Source organism: Plectrocnemia conspersa, unplaced genomic scaffold (genome assembly GCF_051122295.1).
Source record: "Plectrocnemia conspersa isolate PC_06_02 unplaced genomic scaffold, ASM5112229v1 ptg000001l, whole genome shotgun sequence".
NCBI classification, from domain to species: Eukaryota; Metazoa; Arthropoda; class Insecta; order Trichoptera; family Polycentropodidae; genus Plectrocnemia; species Plectrocnemia conspersa.
The window spans coordinates 25823659-25844764 of NW_028277165.1; the positions used below are offsets into that span (position 1 = coordinate 25823659).

The 21106-nt window shown below is 33.7% G+C and overlaps 3 protein-coding genes across 3 annotated transcripts; 2 read left to right on the plus strand and 1 right to left on the minus strand.

The window, feature by feature from the left end:
- Positions 1–2377: 2377 nt before the first annotated feature.
- On the plus strand, positions 2378–11521 carry ALiX (programmed cell death 6-interacting protein-like protein AliX). Its single transcript, XM_088185575.1, has 14 exons — positions 2378–2683; positions 6356–6474; positions 6540–6667; positions 6726–6879; positions 6939–7063; positions 7193–7514; positions 7608–7731; positions 7791–7968; positions 8046–8240; positions 8307–8423; positions 9719–10084; positions 10155–10308; positions 10380–10589; positions 10648–11521. The coding sequence occupies exons 1-14, from the start codon at positions 2481–2483 to the stop codon at positions 10842–10844; spliced, it is 2592 nt and encodes an 863-aa protein (XP_088041701.1). The 5' UTR covers positions 2378–2480; the 3' UTR covers positions 10845–11521.
- A 3408-nt stretch (positions 11522–14929) lies between these two features.
- ND-MLRQ (NADH dehydrogenase (ubiquinone) MLRQ subunit) lies at positions 14930–15821 on the minus strand. Its single transcript, XM_088185587.1, has 3 exons — positions 15689–15821; positions 15194–15340; positions 14930–15119 (listed from the first exon to the last, which is right to left on the minus strand). Exons 1-3 carry the CDS (start codon positions 15815–15817, stop codon positions 15066–15068), a joined length of 330 nt encoding a protein of 109 aa, XP_088041713.1. The 5' UTR covers positions 15818–15821; the 3' UTR covers positions 14930–15065.
- A 1486-nt stretch (positions 15822–17307) lies between these two features.
- Positions 17308–20087, plus strand: mats (MOB kinase activator-like 1). Its single transcript, XM_088183609.1, has 3 exons — positions 17308–17418; positions 18813–19371; positions 19443–20087. Exons 1-3 carry the CDS (start codon positions 17405–17407, stop codon positions 19521–19523), a joined length of 654 nt encoding a protein of 217 aa, XP_088039735.1. The 5' UTR covers positions 17308–17404; the 3' UTR covers positions 19524–20087.
- Positions 20088–21106: the final 1019 nt, after the last annotated feature.

Sequence of the window (21106 nt, forward strand, 5' to 3'; positions counted from 1 at the left end):
TTAAGTAACAAATTTTTAGGAAGGTCAGTTTTTATATTAAATAATTACATGGGGAGAAGGCGGCAAAGTTAAGAATCGCTCCCTAGCTACGACACTGAATACGAGGCAAGTTTATAATGTAAGGTTCCAAAACAATTAACTGTCAATTCGAAATAACACTAAAAAAACAGTAAAATTCACATCATCACATATATAACTATTGTATAAGTCGCCATATTCAACCTGTTTCGATATATACGCGTACTTTTTATTTCATATTTTTTGACGCGTTTTGCTTCGCAATGACAAATCAAAGTATTTGCATTCAATTTTGCGTTAAAGGTAAATAAAAAGTGTAAGTTTCAAATAAGGTTTCTAAGCGGACCGTAAAGACATCGAAGATAGCAAATTAGTTGAGCGACCTAGCACCAGTGAAAATATGAAAAAAAAAATTTATATGTATTTAGGATTAAGTATGTTGTATTAAAATTAGCCACCTAAGCTAGTTATCAAGACCAATTTGTAAGACATAAATATGATTAGTATCAAAGGATCGGTTTAGGGACGGCCCTAGTTTATTTTGTGCCATAGGCAGAAACTAAGTTGCTCTTTCCCCCCCTCCCCACATATTCAACACATTACATTTAACACATTCAAATATCAAACACAAATTTATCAAACTTTACTATCAATTATCTTTCGCAAGTTAACTACAAGCATTTTAAAATGTATAGTAATTAAAAATAACTATAATACATAGTGCTCGTTTATTGTATTATGAATATTTATTAAATTTACGCATTTAAGACACAAAAAATAGTAGATCAACGATGTAAAACGGCGGCGAAAACAACTGTATGGTAACCACAGAACAAAGAATAAAATAGTAGCTAACCAAAGTATGCATATAAGAACGATGAGGTACAGAAAGTAAAAAATATGGTTACCATGAAACAAGACACTCAATAAAGGGAGCAAAAAAAGTAATTTTTACCCTCTGCTATGCTAACATAAAAAATATACCATTAAATTTTAGTGCAATCCCTTTTTAATAAACGTAAAATTAATATCTGCATATATATTTTAAAGTTATTAAAATCAATTTTGTAGTTTTAAATATTAATAGAAACCCAGTGCAATTGACATGTTGTCGAAAATAATTCATAAATAATTTCAACATAAAAAAAGTATGTGTTATAGCATTTATAAGCTTAAATAAATAAAGGTTATTTTCATTATTAACAATTTTAGATTTTTTTAGCAACATTGTTTGAAAAATTTTGATGTAAATGTCACGGAGTTGTTTTATTTTTCCAGATTTTTATTTATAATACAAACCTTTTTTAACAGATTTTTATATGCAAACATTGCACCATTCAATGAAAACTGTTTCGCATAGTTACAATATTGTCCGAGAACGCTCAGCACTCTGGGCTCTAAAATATTAAAGGGTATTTGGGAAAATTTTCCTTAGAAAACTAAAGAAAAAGGTCGCCAAGAAAATATTCGTTCAAAAAATATCTCAATTTTTTTTAATGAGCAGGACAAATTCCTGAGAGAGCTAAAAAATTATCATCACGGAAAATATTGTTTAAAAGTCGTTTCCATTTGGACCTGGCGCATCGTAGGTCCATTTGGACCTGGCGCATCGGGCGACCGCCCCTCGGGCCGACCCTGAATATTGTCAACATCGTTGTGTTGAGCATTAGGTTGAGTTGGGTAAGCCTCGGATGTAAAAAATATTTTTGTAAATTGCTACAAAATTATTTTGATTTTATATATAACACGTTTATAATTGCACTGTTGCTACATTTAATTAAAAATATTTGCATTTTGATTTGTACTTAGATTTTAAATACATAGATTTCATATAAATGCTGGATTTTGCCAGCCAAATAATTTTATAAAAGTTTTTATTATGTTCAAATGCGTTTAATTTACGTTTCTTATTATTATTTCTTAGCCTCTTTATAAAAAAAAAAAAACACATTTTTACCTATAATTTTTTTAAGTTTCCGATTTTTTTCATCGCGTTCAAAATTGCTAATTTGCCTATTACTAAGGAGGCCACAGCAACAATAAGCATCGGAGCCCAGAGTTCCAATCGTCTCAACGAACCAAAAATGTCACGTCAAGTACGATCGAATATCGAAGTTTTTCTTACTGATTTCCAGTATAAATTGTTACTGTTAATTATAATGAATTAAACTTTTAGAAGCATTAAAATTACAACATTTTGCGGCAATAAAAGAGATACTTTATCTGATATACACAATATAAATAATTAATAATAAATAAAAAGTTGAATATAGTAATTTTAAATAAACGATTATAGTTAGCGTCTCTGAGTAGTTAAGTTAGCTTTTTTTTATTTAGGTAGCCACCCTGTGAGTCACATCACTGCGGCGGCCTAAGAGTGGGGATTGTCACAACGGCCGCTGGCTGGTGGGTGCCGGCTGGGCGAATTTTGTTTCACGGTAGGGTTGCTAGATATATTTACGATGGAGCTGGTGGCGGCGCCGCTGAAGAAATCGGACAACGTGGAGTTGGCGAGGCCGCTCAAGACGCTGCTCAAGGCGGCAGCTAGCACTGCGGAGAAACCCGAGGAGTTCTCCGCGGCTGCCAACGAGCTCAACTCTCTGCGAAAGGCGGCCGTGTGGCGAGCTTTGGACAGGACGGAAGCTGGATTGGAAGCTCTCTATGCGTACGTTTGCCAATTATTCAATTCTACTAAGTATGACTATGACTCATTGAAGTGAACGTCGTTTAGGATGCTATCGAAACTTTTCCGTCGTATATACGACGGAATGTCAGTTTGCATGTGTGCCAACATAAAGAGAGTGGAATGTTGACCCGTTTCTACTCAAAAATCTTTGTCTTATAGGCTTCAAAGTTCACCTTTATTGTTTATTACTTTTTATAAATTAACAATAATTTCACTATTCTTTTCTCATATTTAGTAACGGGATATTTTCAACCCTAAATCAACAATGGCAATGGAGAGTTTAAGTTCAATCATAATGTGACAATAGCAGTTAAAACATCTGTAACGCAATGGAAAAGGATGCCATTAGATTTAGAAAGTGTCAAATATGGCTCTAAAAATTTCGTAGGTCCAAGATTTACGATACAGAAACTAGCACAAAAACGCAATGTGTCATTTAAAAATTAGGTAAGGTGTCAATTGGTATCTCATAAATTGTCTGAGGAAAATCTCAATCTTGATTTTTTTTTTAATTGTATTATTATTGGAGATGAGAAGTGGATCCTATACTTAAACTAATAATTTTATGAATTTGAGCATAATTCATAATAAATATTGGACTATGGGCAGACAATTTGTTTAAAAACGACCAAGTCTTATGAATTAAAGAATCCTTTCTTATCCACCGTATTCTTTAGACATTGCTCCAAGGGACTATCATTTATTTAGATCCTTTATACAAAAACGGATATGAGAAATGACATTAAAGAATTAATCGACTCCAAAAATACACTATTTTTCGAATCAGATATAAAAAATTGATAGCAAGTAGAGAATAATTGAAGAAAAGATGGAAAATATATAAATTAATAAAAGTAATATACATTTTATTTTTTTACTCTTAACCCTCACTTTGAAAAACGTTGAGACTAATGAAACAACTTGATATATATGTTACAGTGATTTCATACTAACAGTGAAAGTATACTTTCACCGGCGTTTTAGGTAATTCATATTCCGAATACACTTTCGTCAGTGGATGTATATTATTATAGACATAAATACAATTACATTGGTATACGCCGGTGAAAGTATAAGATATGACAGTTGAGTGGTAGTCAATTATTAAATAGTGGCGGCTTTGCTAAGAAAAATTGACGAAATTGAACCTGAATTGTGCACATGAGTTAGCTAACAGATTTAATGTTCAGACCAACAGTTGCTCGCACCTAACCTGTCCTACAGTTTTAATCAAATGATGAAAAATTAAAATATAAATTCACTGGCCTCTAGCAGTGAATTTATAAAGTTATTGTATGATATACTTTCACTGTAACATATAAGATGATAAGACACCATTTTTTTTTTTTAATAAATAAACAAACACTCTTCATTCAGTACTTCATTTTACATTAAATCATTCATATTTTTCATCTCTGTATATCTACATAAGGGCGGGTAGCCTTTATGGGTTATTAGTGAGGATTTAGGGCTGCCATAAAAATAGGTTCGAGATTTACGATACAAAAGATCAACGTGTCACCTACATCATGACACAGACATTTAAAAAATTAGGAAAGGTGTTAATTTGCAAAATATGAGTATCTCATAAATGGTTTGAGGAAAACCTCGCACAGCGAATCTCAATGTGCCATAAATTAATGATTCTAGAATAAAAAGATTTATTTTAGAATCAAATTGTTACTGAAGATAAGAAGTGGATCCTTTACTTTAACACCTGACGTTAAAGGCAGTGGTTGGACTCCAATCAAGCCCCAATTCTAACCTTTCGTAATTATCTGCCTATGGATTATAGGGAGACAATTACGACAGACAGTGTGCTCAACTATTTTTTTTAAAAGCGACGCATACCATAAACAGACCTTCCCTTATGAATTAAATAATGATAATTTTATCTTAAAGCAGTGCTCACCCTCGTGTATCCAAGAAGACGATGGAAAAATTAGTGGATTTTCTTGGGAACTCCTTTCTTACCCATCGTATTCTTCAGATGTTGTATCATCTATTTAGATCCCTGCAACAGTTTTTAGGTGGAAAAAGATATTTTACAAAAACATAAAAATAATTTTAGAAAAAGATGGGAAAATATATAATTTAGTGAAAGTATTACACATTTTAATTTTTAACTCATTAAACGCGAAGACTTATGGAACAACCTAATATGTAAATATTACATATGGAAAAATTGAAATCATATAATTTTACTAACACCTGCCTGATAAAATATATTTTCACTGGTAAAAATGTACTCGGATTAATTTTACTGACATATTTTAAAAATATTTTTGGGATAAATTCGAGATTGTTTTTTTACATTTTGTTTGAGGGATAACCCGAGAATTTCTGGTTTAGAATAAGGTAGGTCATTTCAGCTCTTTTCAGGAGTGGCAAAATTTGCCTAGTCAGTGATCGCCTTTTTAAATATTTTGATTTCATTAAAATTCATAGTATTTCATTTGACCAAATTCAAGGGGAGGCAAATTTGTTTCGCAACGTGAATTGCCATTATAGTTTATTGTTTTAAGTAAATTGACGTGTACTGGCGATTGCTTCCAGGATTTGGATTTTTGGAGGCGTAGACAAAATGGAATGATCTTTGACATTTTATTTTAAACAGTCAGTTTCGCTTAAAGAAGATCCCTCTTTGATCGTCTGTTGCAAAAAAACAAAATAAGGATTATTTTCATTATAATATTAGCAGGAAGGTTACATAAATGAACCGAAACAAGTGTGAAAAAATATTAACAGTAGGGAAAGTCCTGTGTGATTGAGGATGCCGCTAAAGCAAAATTTTATGACTCGGAAACTTCGACATATACGTTGGTTTAACGGAAATAAGGAACCATTTATTTACTCATAGTTACAAAAAAATAATGGTGCATCTTTTGTTGATGTCTTAAAAAAAATATTTTAGAAAATGTATATTTTTAAATGAAGGAATGCTCGTTACACCCAAAAATTTCATTTTTACTTTTTGTGGGGGTAATTTACAACGGTTAGCTGATCACTGTACTATTAAAATGTGTTGACTGGTGTTTTTTTTACATCAGACTTGATTTATCTTTTATTTTTTAAGTAAATAAATTTAAAAAATATGATATTTTTTTGTTTATTATTTAACAGTTAAATATTATTGCTTTTTATTACACTCACATCATTGAGAGTACACAAAAAAAGTATTATTTTTTCATTCAATTAATTAAAATAATAATAATGTCAATACCGGTATTAACTGTTTTATCTGTCTGTAATACCGGTATTGCAATCCCTAATAACTGCAGATTATCTAAAGAACATTTCACCCTTTACGCTTCTTGTTATTTATTAATAACATAACAATCAAAACTGCAGTTTTCATTTGTATAGCGATGATTTAAAATTGTTTAGGTGCATTAATTTTGTTGCAGACTATTTTTACATATTCTCTGTAGAGATATGCTTCCGTCGATTGTTGAGTTTTTAGTATCAGAAATTGACTGTCATGATAAATATTATAAACCAAATGACTCGGAACTAATTATATGAGGATCATAAACCATCAATTATCAGTAGTCATATTACTAAATCTTAATTAATTACAAATTTTCTGTGACCACAAACATGACTCGTCGATTAATATTCTGGTGTTAATTTTTTTATTTTTCATTTTAGCTATTATGATGAAATCGCATCGTTGGAAGAAAAAATTCCGCCGCAAGAAATCACAATTCCTTTCAAATGGAAAGACGCCTTCGATCGTGGAACGATTTTTGGGGGACGCGCCAGTTTGAGTAAGTTCGATCCTTAAGCACAAATTTAACTATTGGCATATTTATTCAACGATCGATAATTACAGCCGTAAGTTCACTGGGCTTTGAGAAAGTCTGCATTTTATACAACATAGCAGCTTTACAAAGCATCATTGCGGGGACTAAGGACTTGGACGATGAAGACGGACTCAAATCTGCTGCTAAATTATTCCAGGTAGATATTTCATAATTATAAATCTATAATTTATAATATTTATATCATATTTTTTTAGCAATCTGCTGGTGTTTTTAAATTTTTAAAAGAGAATATTATGCTATTGGTGCATCAAGAAACGACAACGGATTTAAGTCATGATGTACTATCTGCTCTTCAACATTTAATGTTGGCTCAAGCTCAAGAGATGGTCGTTAAAAAAGCCATCAGCGGTAAGTTGAATTGTATTTTTTTTATTTTAATTTGGTATTGAATATAATTTTTTTTTTAGATAATATGAAGCATCCTTATATTCCATGCTTAGCAAATCAGTGTAAAGAGCTATACGGTTTCGCTCTTAAAGATCTTCAGAAGGAGAGCGTTAAACAGATAATCGATAAAGATTGGTTATCAATTGTAAGTGTATAAAAAAATTAATTTAATAATGTACTTTGAAACGTAAGATAAATTTAATATCTCATAGTCGGCGTCAATGATTTATTTTTTATTGTTTTTTAGACTAAATCTGTTTATTTTCATTTACAGGTCAACGCTAAACAACTGGCGTATGAAGCGGTCGCCTTTTATTATTACAGTCTCCACTTCAAGGCGAAAAAGTCTTTCGGCCAAGAAATAAGCGCCGTGCAACAATCAGTCGAACTTTTTAAAAGCGCCCAGACGGCACGCGGTAAACCTTTCTTTAACGATCAAATGACTAAGGCTCAGAGGAACTTGGCCGAAGTAAAAAAAGACAACGACTTGATCTATCATGACATAATTCCCGATGTAAATAAATTGGAACCTATCGGTAAAATTTCACTGGCGAATCCGCTTCCGATGCCGAAAAGATGGAGTCAGAAGAGCGCCGGTTAGTGTCTTTTTGAATAATCAACACTGCCAACTACCGTTAATTTCGAACGTGTTGTGATTCTATTATATTGGTTATTCATATCGTTCGTAGATTTGTTCGAGTCTTTAGTGCCCGTGCCGGTGAACCAAGCCTTGGCGGCTTACGACGTTCGAAGGATAGAGATAGTCAACGGAGAGATCAACAAGTTGAGAGAGAGCACTCAGATTTTGAATTTGTAAGTCGATCAGAATACGTAACATTCGAAGAGCGGGATTTAATTTAACTGTTTTATAGTGCTCTGGTATCTCTGAATCTACCGGCTGCCATAGAAGTTACGTCCGGAAGCGATCTACCTCAGTCTATTATGGACAAAGCTGAATCGATCAAAGAGTCGGGAGGAGTCGAAGGTTTGTTGGGCTTGATGAGAGATCTGCCTGAACTTTTGCAAAGGAATAACGATATTCTCAACGAGGTAAAGTATAATATATGCACGAATAGAATCTGTTTTGTTGTAGCGGGATTGTCTAAATTGCGAGGAATATTTTTTAGACTGAGAAAATGCTTAAAGAAGAGGCAGAAGCTGATAAACAGCTTCGTGGACAGTTCGGAGCGCGCTGGACCAGGACTCCATCGGAAAATCTCACGCAGATGTTCGTTTCGAAGGCTTCTAAATATAAACAAATCATTGAAAACGCAGTGCAAGCTGATAGTGTCGTTCGTCAGAAGTACGAAACGCACAGAGAGGTCAGTTTTTTAATTATTTATTTATTTAATATGATTTAAAAATTTCTGATGTATCTCGTTATTTAGGGTATAGAGCTACTAGGAAAAAGCACCACCGAACTTCAATCCAACGTTCCGATGTCATCTTCCGGCGGAGTGAAAGAGAGCTCGGCTGTTTCTACACTTCGTCGATTGATGGAAGATGTTAGTATAATAATTTAAATTTGCTAATACGTCCAAGAATTGAATTTATTAATATTTGGGTCAGAATTTATATAACATCGGCCAGAATAAATATTAGTCGGTCAATATTTATATTAAATGGTTAGAATTTAAATCGGGCTGGTCAGAATTTATATTAAATGCTTAGAATTATTTTGACAGTTGGTCAGAATCATTTTTTTTCATAGTGCTATCGTATAGCAGTGGTGTTAAACTCGTACACGAAGAGGGGTTGTCAAACGTTTTACAATGGCTACATATTTTTATACCACTGCATAGGAAAGGGTGAGTCCGTGCAAGAAGTTTTGAAATAGTACTGTTACCGGGAAGTGGTTAAAAGAGTCTGCATGCCCCAGAGCAAAGAATCTCCCCCCTTCCCCTTTTATGCTAAGAAATAAATTTACAAAAATAAAAAAAAAATAGATTTATTTTACAGCAAAGAAATATGTAAATAAAATTAATATTTTTTTCTTTGAACTTTTTTTATCAACATTGAGTATAATTTTTTAAGATAATGATGTGTTCAGTACTAATTCAAAATTTTCATTTTTAACCGCTTTCCTGGCGAATTTTCTTACAAGTTCAACGTTCGCAAAGACTCGTATACGAGTCATCCGTGTTTCTTCAAAGAAATTTTAAAGACTCGCATACGAGTCATCCGTGATGAATGTGTTAAGAATTGAATTTAAGAAAGTAAAAAAGGGAAAACATATAAATGTTTTTGACAATCATTTAATAAAAATGAATTAACAAAGAACATAAAAAGTAAGGAAATGTGTCAATTATCCAATATAAAAAAATAATTCAACAATTTTCCTGGTCTGTCATTATTCCCGCTTCATTCCTCACTCAGAATTAAATAGATTCATTGAGAGTTATTAATGGGGTGTTCACTGCTCAAATCAACTCTCACTCGCTCCTAACAGTTTAGATGCGAACGAGATATTTTACATAATATTTATAAAATAAATAATTTGTTGCCCATTTTTATTTATAATTTTTTTTTAATTCACATTATTGTAATATATTTTTATTCTAACCATATGCCATTTTAATTCTAACCATTTGATATTATTCTGATCTTGAATAATATAATTATGACCATTCATTGTTTTAATTCTATTCGTCCTATATTTTTATTCTAACCATTTGATATTTATTCTGACCTTGAAAAATATAATTATGACCAGCATGTTCATAAAACTGACCGAGATTTGAATTTTATTCGTACCCAAAATAGTTTTAAATACTGACTAATTGTTGGCTTTATATTTTAGGTTGAAACGATCAAAGCCGAGAGGGACGTCATTGAATCAGAGTTGAAATCGGCGACTCATGACATGAAATCGACGTTCTTGGCTGCTCTTACACAGGACGGGGCCATAAACGAACCGAACATTTCTGTCACTGCTCTGGGCGAAGCTTACGGACCTCTCCAAAAGCAAGTCGCTAGCAGCATCGAGCGACAGGAAAGGCTCGTCAAAGACATCCAGAGCGCTAACGATACTTTCGTTTCGGAGAGCGGAGGCGGCGGCGGAGATAGGGAAACCAAGTTGTGTCAGTTGGCTTCTGCGCATGACGCTTATGTTTCTTTGCTGTCCAACTTGAAGGAAGGAAACAAGTTCTATAACGATCTTACGCAAGTATGTCGGTTTTCCGAGTGTGAAAAATACTGTTATCTATTTGTATTAAATCATATTTGAAACATTTCAGCTATTGGTTTCCTTCCAAAATAAAGTATCCGATTATTGCTTCGCACGCAAGACTGAGAAGGAGGAGCTTCTTAAAGATTTAACGCAAGAAACTTCCAGGAGCGGAGTCGGACCGACGCCTACTCTGCCGCAGCATCATAATGTTACTCCTACTGGTACGACAGATGCATTTCAAATGCGATTGTACGTCTTATGATTATTATGACCTGATCTAATTTTATTGCAGAACCGAAGGTGCCTCCAGTCAGGCCGCCTCCGCCGTCGACAGGACCTACCGCACCCGGCTCAAACCAACCGTCCAATCTACCTTATCCTCAAGGACAAGCCGCCATGCCGACTCCGTACGGTGCGCCGAGCAATACGCCATATCCAACTTACCAGCCGACTGTTCCGATGCCTGCGGGATACAATCCTTACGCAATGCCTTATCCGTCAAGTAAATTTAATTTTATAAATGATTTTTTCGAGAAATTAATCACACGGCAACGTTTCAGGTGCTTCTTATTCCGGATTTGCTCAAGCGCCGTATATGGGTCAACCGATGCAATATCCTCAAGCTTCGATGGGTGGACCGTATCAACAGCAACAGCCCCAATTTCCGCAGTATCCTCCTGGCATACCGCAATACAATCCGGGAATGCCTCCGCCTCAATTTCCTCAATATCCTCAGCAACAGCCACCACCGTGGTAAAATATTATAAACCGCACACTTATATAATATATATATATATTTCTTTTACATTAATAATTTATATAATCTTTTATCATAATAAGCAAATCGTTATTTTAAATCACTACAAAACGCTCTGAAAATTTATTTTTTACATAAAAATAACAGTCTCTTAATGATTTATTTTGAATTTTAAAATAGTCCTAAATTGCCTTAATGTGGTTGTAGATAAATGAAATATACTATAACTGTGATAGTTTATTATGACGAATATATTTTTTTAATCGCCGATTGCGTCACTTATGTAAAAATAAAACAGAAGGGTAATCAAATTTCAATCGCTCAATCTGTTGTAGGTTAAGTAACCGTGTTGATCGTTATGAATAGAAATTTATGACTAATCGGAGTTGAGCTACCATCGATGCGTTATTGTTAATCAAATTACGATTTTAATGTAATCAAAATGTATTTTACATTTTTTCTTATATCGCTTTATATTTTTATATATATGTATGTATGTTTATTCGTGTAATTTATTTCCCTTAATTGAACGATTTTGCAATCGGTCATATCACGTAGGCTGCGGTGAAACCTAGCAAGTTTCAGATTTATAACGTATGACATTTAAATGTTTTTTTGAAATTATATACGTTAAAGAAATTATAATATGCATTGAATAAAAAAATGTTATTGCTAAATTTTGTGTTTATATTTCATTACATACAAAACCTGTATAGACTTATTTTAGGCTGAAACCAAATGTTTCGGTTTTAGCCGAAACCAGTATGTTTAAAATATAGAACGGCGTTAACTTTAGCTACATCATGCAGAACTAATACAGGTGAATTAAAATATTACAATTTATAGGATTCTTCTCTCGGTGGTTTTCAATGGCAACACTTCTAAATTATAACTATCAATAGTGCGCTGTCATTGTGACAACGCACTACCGATAGTCACGGTAAATTAAATTGAAATAAGCAGAAAAATCCACTGATGGTAATGGATTTTTCTAATACATTAGTTAAAGATGCTGTAGCACTCAAAATTATAGACAATATAAACTGTTCTGTTCGCATCGAGCTTTCTTCATTAAGTTTCGCCTCTGTAATGTTAATTGCAAAACTATCATGATAGTCTTATAGATTTCCTAATGACTCCTTACAAAGAAAATGCGTCACATGTTAACCCTTTCCGGTCCTATGTCGAATGTCATTCGACATCGACTTTATTCCAGTGAGTCCTATGTCGAATGTCATTCGACATTTTTTCTTCATCAGTTTATTGTCAAAATACAAGCAAACATATTTTTTTCTCACTTGTATTTAGTGTAGCGGTATACTGGGATGAGGATTGAATGGTTTTTATGAGCATTTGAATGTATAACTTTCTACCTGAGAAGGATACAAAAGGTTTGTTTTAGTGGCTAGATTGGTACTCGTCACTCGGATCAGTTACGCTCGACCCATCCACGTGAAAACAATTTGATAATTATTATTACCGATACTTATAATTGTACTATTATTATAATAGTTCGCACCCCTCAAAAATGCCTAGAATTACAAAAAAAAAAACGCGATAACATCGAGTTTGAAAGAAGTGATGAAGAATATATGAATGAAGTGAACAGTGACTGAACTATTTGTTGAAAGTGGAAATGAAGATGTTTCTGTGGTAATAAAACAAACAAAACCGAAGAAGAAGATTATCCATAACTGATCCTGGACCATCTGTTCCCCCCGAGTGCTTGGAGTTCTAATTCTAGTAAAGAAATAAATAGTCGTACAATACCACGAGTCTACAGAGCCTTGAGCAGCAGTGATAACGATTCCGAATTTCGATCAAGATTATTACTTCCTGTTTTTATATTTAGGCGATAGGGAGCAAAGACTGGACAAAAAGGGTCATTTCTTATACCTCAACCTTCAAGGGAAGCATAAAGATTGCCTGGTATGCTCCAACAAAAAAAATCCTGGGTGTAGGAAAGAAACGCGATACATTTGTGTAACTTGTGAGAGAAAGCCCGGCCTTTGCATCGGTGAATGTTTTCACCGATATCATACTTTGGGTGTGTATAAAATGTAATAATTAGAGCATTATCCTTACCTTCAAAAAAAAAAATTGTAAACATAAATATAGTTTTATTAAAAAAAAAAAAAAACTAGATGTATTGTTTTACCCTGTAATTCTCTAAATCTTTTGTGGACCTGGTAGAAAATTTTTTTTTTTTTTTTGTGGACCGGAAAGGGTTAAGTATATATATAAGAAGATAAAATAAGAGACACTTGCACTCGAAGAAAGAGAGAGAGTAAAGTCAGAGACAATTAAAGCTTTTCGTTCGCTCAATTCTTCCTCCCGGTCCTTAACATATGAACGGATTACAAAATGTCTTGCCTAATCTGTGGATAGCATTGAAAATTTTATTAATTATCCCAACAGTTGCTTTATGTGAACGTAGTTTTAACAAACTCAAACTTTTTAAGGTAAATAAGATGACTATACGTCCTCCTCTCAGGAGGATTGTCCTCCTTTGACCGAGGTGACCATTTTTTAGAGCTCGAGGCACTGAATATCTGAACAAAATTGTCTGAGATGACATTTTTTTAGTGTCCTTTGATATTTTCGAAATCTGGTCACCTTAAGACAAATCATTGAGCATCCTTATTAACCACTTAAATGCAACTCAACACGTTCATTGCGAACAAATTATCGAGACATTCATGTAGGGGCTGACGAATTTTGTAAATTTTAAATATATAAAAAGCTTTAAAAATTATAAAATAATTTAGGATTTATTTTTGTCTGACTCATTTCCGACGACTTGGGCACGTGCAGGCGAGTATTGTCTAATTATAGCTATATCAAGGGCATTAAGGGCTGACATATTTTATATTACTTTTACATTTCAATCAAATCAAATGTACTTTTCGTACGATACTAAGCTTAAATTTGTTTCTTCTTGAGCATCTTAATTCACAGTCGAAATAAACAAAACAGCCAACTAATATCATTGATTACAAGAATAAGTCCATAACATAATTTACAGAGATATGATTACTACATTGAATATCTTAACACTTAACTTACTGGTCAGGTAGTAAATACCCATCATGTTCGCTGATGGTAATTCAAGGAACGAGTAGAACCAGGAGGGAACAAAATTTAGCCATTCAGTGGTCGTTTTTTTAATATTTCGACTTCATTAAGATTCATAGTATTTCATTAAATTACATGCATTTTTCTGGCCAAATTCAAGCAGGAACAAATGCCTCCCCTCCCCCAACTCCCGAAATGACATCCATATTTAGAATCTATGTCAAAAGCAATTACGACTTACAACAAGTGAGAATCGAATATGGCATATCTAAATAGCAATAGGAGCGCAAAAAAATTATCACTTTTCAAAAGTCAAATGCAAAAAAATCGTTGAGAAGGGATAACGTTTTTTTCGCTCTCCTATTGGTTAAAATTCACGCAGTAAGTTGTAATATTGTTATAAAAAGCCTTATTATGAACGCTAGATAATCGAGGGTTTCCACTTCAATGGCGATGGCATGATTTTATTGCTTTTGACGTGGATCCCAAACAGGGACCTCCTTGAATATGGGCAGAATGAATCTAAATGAAATGGAAATATTAAAAAAACGAACACTGACCCTCTGGAAAAACTGAAATGACATCCCTGGATATTAGCAGTGTTGAACTTTAGATCCATCATTAGTTCAGCAAGCTTCTTTACTAAATAAGCTATGTAAAGACAACGAGCGTCACTAAAAGAACGCTGGAGAATAATCTTTTGTCTTAACAAAGCCTAGTATTCTCAGCATGCGTAACAGTTGTGACTTGGGAGAAGCTGTAATTAAAACTTCATAGCGCCCAACGTTAATCAATCTCTTTCCACACAAATATGAAATGCAAGCAGAATACAATGACGGAAATAAATTATTTCCAAAGTATTTGTTATCGCTTCTACAGTATCGATCAGTAGATTATTATAAAGATTTGGCCTAAATAATTTATTATTACATATTTGGCTTTGTATCAAAATTATAAGTACAAAAATATATACAAGGACAACGAGGTGAGAATAAATTGAGAAATATTAATATCGTAAAACGAAAATTATATTTATTATATCATCAAATAAACGTACTACACAAATTGAATCAACTACATTCTTCGCTCAAATTATCCTTGGTGGTATATACACAAAACTGATTTTTATTCAAGACACTAGTTGATTTAGAAGGTTGGCGGCTTTACAATGTTTTTGTAGTCGTGTCCGGGATCGATAAGCTGCGAATGAAAAAAAGCATCAATCACGTTACAAAATCAATCACAAGTTAAACAGTGTCGTAGAAATATAATACCTTGTAGCGCTTGTCGGCATAAACTTGCCACGGCTCGCTGTTGTTGTTGCGAGTCCACGTGACGTCGGGGTTCCTGATAGCTAAGCGAGCGGTGTACCAGGCGGCAATGCCGCAGCCCACAGCTACGCAAACGTACAGCGGGACTAACTGCAACAAAAGTGCATCGATCGATCGATAATATACTATCTGATATGATTAAAAAAATTATCGGGTCGGGTCAGTTCGATACGATTACTCGATTCGCCTTCTGCGCGTAAGTAAAGCAATAAACTTATCAGAATATAACCTCAAAGACGATGTTGTGTCAAACAAAATGAACAAATATAAATTTATGCTCAAAATATCCAATGTTTTGGTCGTATAGTTATTTTTACGATTGACAATAAGTCCAAAATGGGTATTCAAAGCCATTATAAATATGACAGTTATGTAAGAGGGTTGTCAAAAATGGGCCAAATTTAAGGGAGGTTCATGTAGTCGTGGCGAGACACTCACCGAAGGATGTTTCTTCATCCCCTCGACGGACAAACCCTTCATCAGCTTCACCATGGTGATTTCGTGGACAAACCTGGCGTTCTGAGAGAGAGAACGATCGCCACTATTGAAGTGTTGCGCGATGCGCATGCGTAGAGCCCGTGCCAATTGCGCATTGACGATTTTATTTTTTATTTATTTTTATTCATTTTGTCTACCGAAATAGTTAATAACATTCTATTATATTAAATAAATACAAAATTGTATTATTCAAACTATTATATCCTCCCCCTCTTTTTAATATTTAAAGGTATTCATTATGAAAGCATATTAACACAGTAGTGTCGGAAAAATATTATACATATTATAAAAACAGATCAAGATAGTTTATTTTTGTTAAAAATATTATAATAACCAATAATAATAAAATACCAGATATAGATATTTATTAAAATGATATTTTCTTGAAGAAAAGTTTTAAATTTATAGGACTTTAAGAAGTTTTCCTAGTGTGTCAAAAGTTAAACGATCGCGAATATTTTCTTCAAAAAATTCACCCATCAATTTCCATTTTACTAAATGAAATCTTGTAACGTTTACTCAAAATAAAAATTAAATACAGTAGTCGGTCATTGTTTAATTCGTTTGCGATGAAAATTCATTATACCTAGTGCTTTATATTGTTCAGTATTTCAATCTTGAAGTTCGTTATGCCCAACCGTCTGCTGGTATCTTAAACTGTCTTCTACTCCTTCGCAGTCTCTTCATTAAGTTAGAGCCACAACATATTTTTAATACCATATTTGAGCCGTTTGTAATCCGTATAGAAGTTGAGAATCACTTCCATACAGGGCCGGCCCGAGGGGCAGGCAGTACAGGCGATCGCCTGGGGCGCTAGATCCTGTGGGGCGCCGTGATACCAAATAAAGGCGCAATATTCACTTAAAATTATCAAACAATATTGTTAAAGAATATAATCTGATATTTTTTTGTATACACTACTGTGTACTCTTTAGATTATTTCACGCGACGAAAAAAAAATCGCGACGAAAATAAAACTACAAATTCTTAAATACTCTCAATCGCAAAAAAGAGTATGGTGTCAAATATATGTAATATCAAATTACTTTAATTTCAATTATATTTTTGCGCTCATGTAATGAGTTATTAAAGTATTATTAGGGTGGGGGGGGGGGGGGCGCAAATTTAGTTTTTGCCTGGGGCGCAAAATAATCTAGGGCCGGCTCTGCTTCCATATTAGTCGAGTCTATGTGGATTTTTCCATTAGGGTTACCAAGGAAAGGATTATTAAACATCGTCATCAATTGCGACTCTTTAGGGCTCTTACAGCCCACAGCTTAAAAGCTTCGAGCGTCAGCAGATTGTCGTGAAATTTTTCGAGATAACTTTTGAACGAAAAAAATTCTAAGTGACCTTTTTATTTTTAGTATTTATTTCCTTGTATGAAGTTTTCATAATCTGGTCACTTTAATAATTTGAATCCAGAGCAACGAATACTTAATATCTATTTTGATAAATAATATCAGTTTATTTATTATATGTCGATTCCTCGATTTAATCGTGTTAAATCGTGTCTAAAAATAACAATTGTCATAGACGAGGAGATCGTTACTTTTATTTTGTATTTGGCCATAATAGGTATATGCGCGGCCGTGTCGCGGGTGCCCTCGCGAGCGGGCCGCGAGCCGGCAGCCCATCGCTGACCCGTCGTTAACCATGAGCTTCCTATTGTGAGTCTTCTTCTTTCCACTACTGCGTCTGCCTCGTCCTAGTCTTCTCGCACCTATCTGTCGGCTCCTTTCGAGAACGACTGCTCAGTGTCGCCTCCGGAATACATTTTCCGAAGACAATATCCTGCGGAGGATTCGCGAACACCGAACACCGAACGACCGGTTGACGTTTGGTGTCTATAAAACAACTTCTATTGTTACGATCGTAAATATTGTTTTATCGACGATTTATTCAACACCCGTCACATGTTTGTTATTCTAGAAATAGTAGTATACATCTGTAAATCTCTCATCGTGTAACAAATAATGAGTCACAAATTAGTTATAAATATATTTTGTTAATAATTAATATATTTACTAAACTGACAATTTTTGTTAGCATGTTCATTTTCCTGACATTGTTTTGCGATTAAATCTCGGTGAATAAGGTGATCGGACGTCCTCCTCAAAAATGTTGTCCTTGAACAATAGTTTCCGAAATGACCTTTCTTTAGCTCCCGTCATTTGTACTCCTTGAAAAAAAATCATTTTAACACATAAAGTTGCTTGCCCATTAAAAAACGGTTTTTTTCCACTGCGGGGCTGCTTTTAACATCCACTTTGCGTAATCGACGTTGTTTTATTTTCATCGATAATTGATGAGACACGTTGAATTTTATTGTACAAATAGCAATTTTCACTTCAGCAGAAATAATTTTTCTATGAGCCATTTTTATAAAAATCACTGTTAAAAATTTGAAATTATTATCCAAATTCTATCGAATTAGTCCACAAATTACCATTTACGAACAATTATGATGTAAGGGATGGTTTAGAAAGAGATTAGAAAATAAACGTAATTATTTTATCCAAATGATTAGACAGAACCACAAATTGCTGCACTCTGAATAGTCTCTTTTGTTCAATCTGTAACTGTATCGTATTTCAAACCTTTCGGGTATATTTCATTATTCTTTTGTTAATAATGGGTTTCAAATGTTTTAACGCACTTCATTTATTTCCTACATTAGTTGCTTGCAAAATGTGTGAAATGTTGGAGTGGTTCAATTATTTTGTCACACCCCTGTATATATATTTTCATTTTGCTAATCATTTTTTTTCTATAGCTGAATTAATTTAACATCTTTATTTGTATTTAAAATCTTATTGATTGTTTTTCGGATTAAAAATAAAAAATTCAATAGAAATAACAACTGTCACCAACGCTATCTAGCAATTTACCTACAAATTATAACTTTCAACTCTATAAAATATTAATTACTTACACTTACCTATACAAAAATGACGATATATCGATCGTTAGTCATCGTTCAATTACTAATAGTTAATGACCCCAAAACAAATGAATTACTCATTCGTTATTATTAATTACTGATTATATTTTATTCATACAGCGGAGGCAGGTCTAACAAGACTTTTAAACCAAAAAAGAACATCCCCGAGGGCACGCATCAATACGATCTTATGAAACATGCGGCGGCAACGCTCGGATCTGGAAACCTCCGACTTGCGGTTATGCTCCCCGAGGGCGAGGACCTCAACGAGTGGGTGGCCGTCAACACGGTCGACTTTTTCAACCAAATAAACATGCTGTACGGCACCATTACCGAGTTCTGCACGGAGGACACGTGTGCGATCATGTCGGCGGGCCCCAAATACGAGTACCACTGGGCGGACGGGCACACGGTCAAGAAGCCGATCAAGTGCTCGGCGCCCAAGTATATAGATTACCTAATGACGTGGGTGCAGGACCAGCTGGACGACGAAATGCTGTTCCCGTCTAAGATAGGCACGCCGTTTCCCAAGAACTTTCTGCCCATCGCCAAGACCATTCTGAAGAGGCTGTTCAGGGTTTACGCGCATACGTACCATCAACACTTCGAAGAGGTGGTTCAGCTGGGAGAGGAGGCTCATTTGAACACGTCGTTTAAGCATTTCATATTTTTCGTTCAGGTTAGCATAGAATAAAATACATTTTCTAGGTTCGGTGTTCCATTTTTTATCCTGTTCTTTCTTTTATATAGGAATTCAGTTTAATAGAACGGCGAGAGCTGGCTCCCCTGCAAGAGTTGATCGAAAAACTGACGGCGAAGGACGGATGCTGAACGAGGAACCGCATCTTATGTAGATTCATTTCGAACGTTATCGATGTCGACTGACAAGTGTCATTGTTTAATTTTCACTATAATTATGTATACTATTTAAGTCAATCTGTGACGCTATAAGTCGTTATGTATATGTTTTTCTCTGTTTATAATCTTTTTCCGGTGTAATTGTGCGTTTTCTGTTATCGGAACGACAGCTGCGCCTTTTATCATGCGGCAAACGTTTCAGTGATAAACAATAGGAAACGGATATAGTTTAGGTGTTTTTTTTTTAAAAAAAGTTTCGTTTCGTCCGTAAAATCCGTAGAACTGAAGACGGATCATGTTTTATTTTTATTTTAAATATATATTTATATTGCTTGGCGATTTTTGTTGAAAAAATACTTTAAAAAAAGGATTACTCAATTTATATACATATATGGAAAAATTATTATTTTTAATAATATGTAATTTATTATTATTTTATTTTTATTATTTCCGATTATCATTGTTTTAAATGATGCACTAAGATTCAATGTCAGATAAAATTCTCGCATACGCTCTTAAATATTTTTATATGTGGAATTATTTGTTGTTCTACATGTATATTTTTTTAAACATATCGTATTCGGTTGTCATTTAGAGTAACGAAAACTTCAAGTAAAAATGTTACTAATTATAATCTATATTAAATCATCAGTTAGATGATAATTATTTAACAAGAAATGATATTTTACGCTGCATTTAAACGATAAATCAAACATACAAGCAGGAAGCATTAAGTCATTAAAAATGTTTAGCGGTTTTCTAATCATTTTATCAAATGCTATTTATCCTGTAACTTATTTTTCTATATAAAAAATTAAGCATTATTTAATCTTCTGCTATTAATAATAGGCCTGAAAATTATTTTTTTACTATTGAGTTGGTATCACTGTTATGTTTTATATATATATATATGAGATTTATGTATGTTTTAACAACTTGCATACAAATATATTTCATTTTATTATATGTAGTGATTTATAATATTCATCAAGTGATTCAACAGTGATATCAACTTAATCCGTCAATGTTAATTTGAAAATACGTATATTTTTCACAAATTATGTGCTGATTAATTGTCAGTTAGTATATTCGATGAGATTTATTGACGGTGCCTCTCTAGTACCATATGAAAACTCGCTGAATTTACCATATAAATAAATATATCCCACACGATTTATCTCTTCGAAAGCTTGTGTATATTTTTGAAATCCCGAATCGGTATGTGTTGTTTCGCCTATCGTGCGAGAGAAACGAGCAGCGGTACTATCGGCCGCCAAGTCGAATGCCTTGTTTTGTGGACCTGAACGGACTCATAGAATAATACTAATGTTAAAGAGTGAACACAACCAGAAATAGTAATAAAGTCGTATTTATTGCGTAGCGTTAAAAAGAAACAATGGAGTTGTCATCTGAAAATGTGTATTTTTCCACCATTTAGAAATAAAAATATATATTATATATAAATAGTATATCTGATGATTTAGCCCTAAGACTCAAACACGAGGCATACTGAATTTACTAGAACAATCTATCACTACTGTCTGTGTATATTATTA

Excerpts from the sequence above, each read along its gene's own strand:
- ALiX (XM_088185575.1), top strand. The coding sequence starts at position 2,481 with ATGGAGCTGGTGGCGGCGCCGCTGAAGAAATCGGACAACGTGGAGTTG. Across the intron at positions 7,969-8,045 it reads ATAACGATATTCTCAACGAG|ACTGAGAAAATGCTTAAAGA; the intron begins GTAAAGTATAAT and ends AATATTTTTTAG. Across the intron at positions 8,241-8,306 it reads AGTACGAAACGCACAGAGAG|GGTATAGAGCTACTAGGAAA; the intron begins GTCAGTTTTTTA and ends CTCGTTATTTAG.
- ND-MLRQ (XM_088185587.1), bottom strand. The coding sequence starts at position 15,817 with ATGCGCATCGCGCAACACTTCAATAGTGGCGATCGTTCTCTCTCTCAG. Across the intron at positions 15,341-15,688 it reads GGATGAAGAAACATCCTTCG|TTAGTCCCGCTGTACGTTTG; the intron begins GTGAGTGTCTCG and ends CTTTTGTTGCAG. Across the intron at positions 15,120-15,193 it reads ATGCCGACAAGCGCTACAAG|CTTATCGATCCCGGACACGA; the intron begins GTATTATATTTC and ends TTTCATTCGCAG.
- mats (XM_088183609.1), top strand. Across the intron at positions 19,372-19,442 it reads ATTTCATATTTTTCGTTCAG|GAATTCAGTTTAATAGAACG; the intron begins GTTAGCATAGAA and ends TCTTTTATATAG.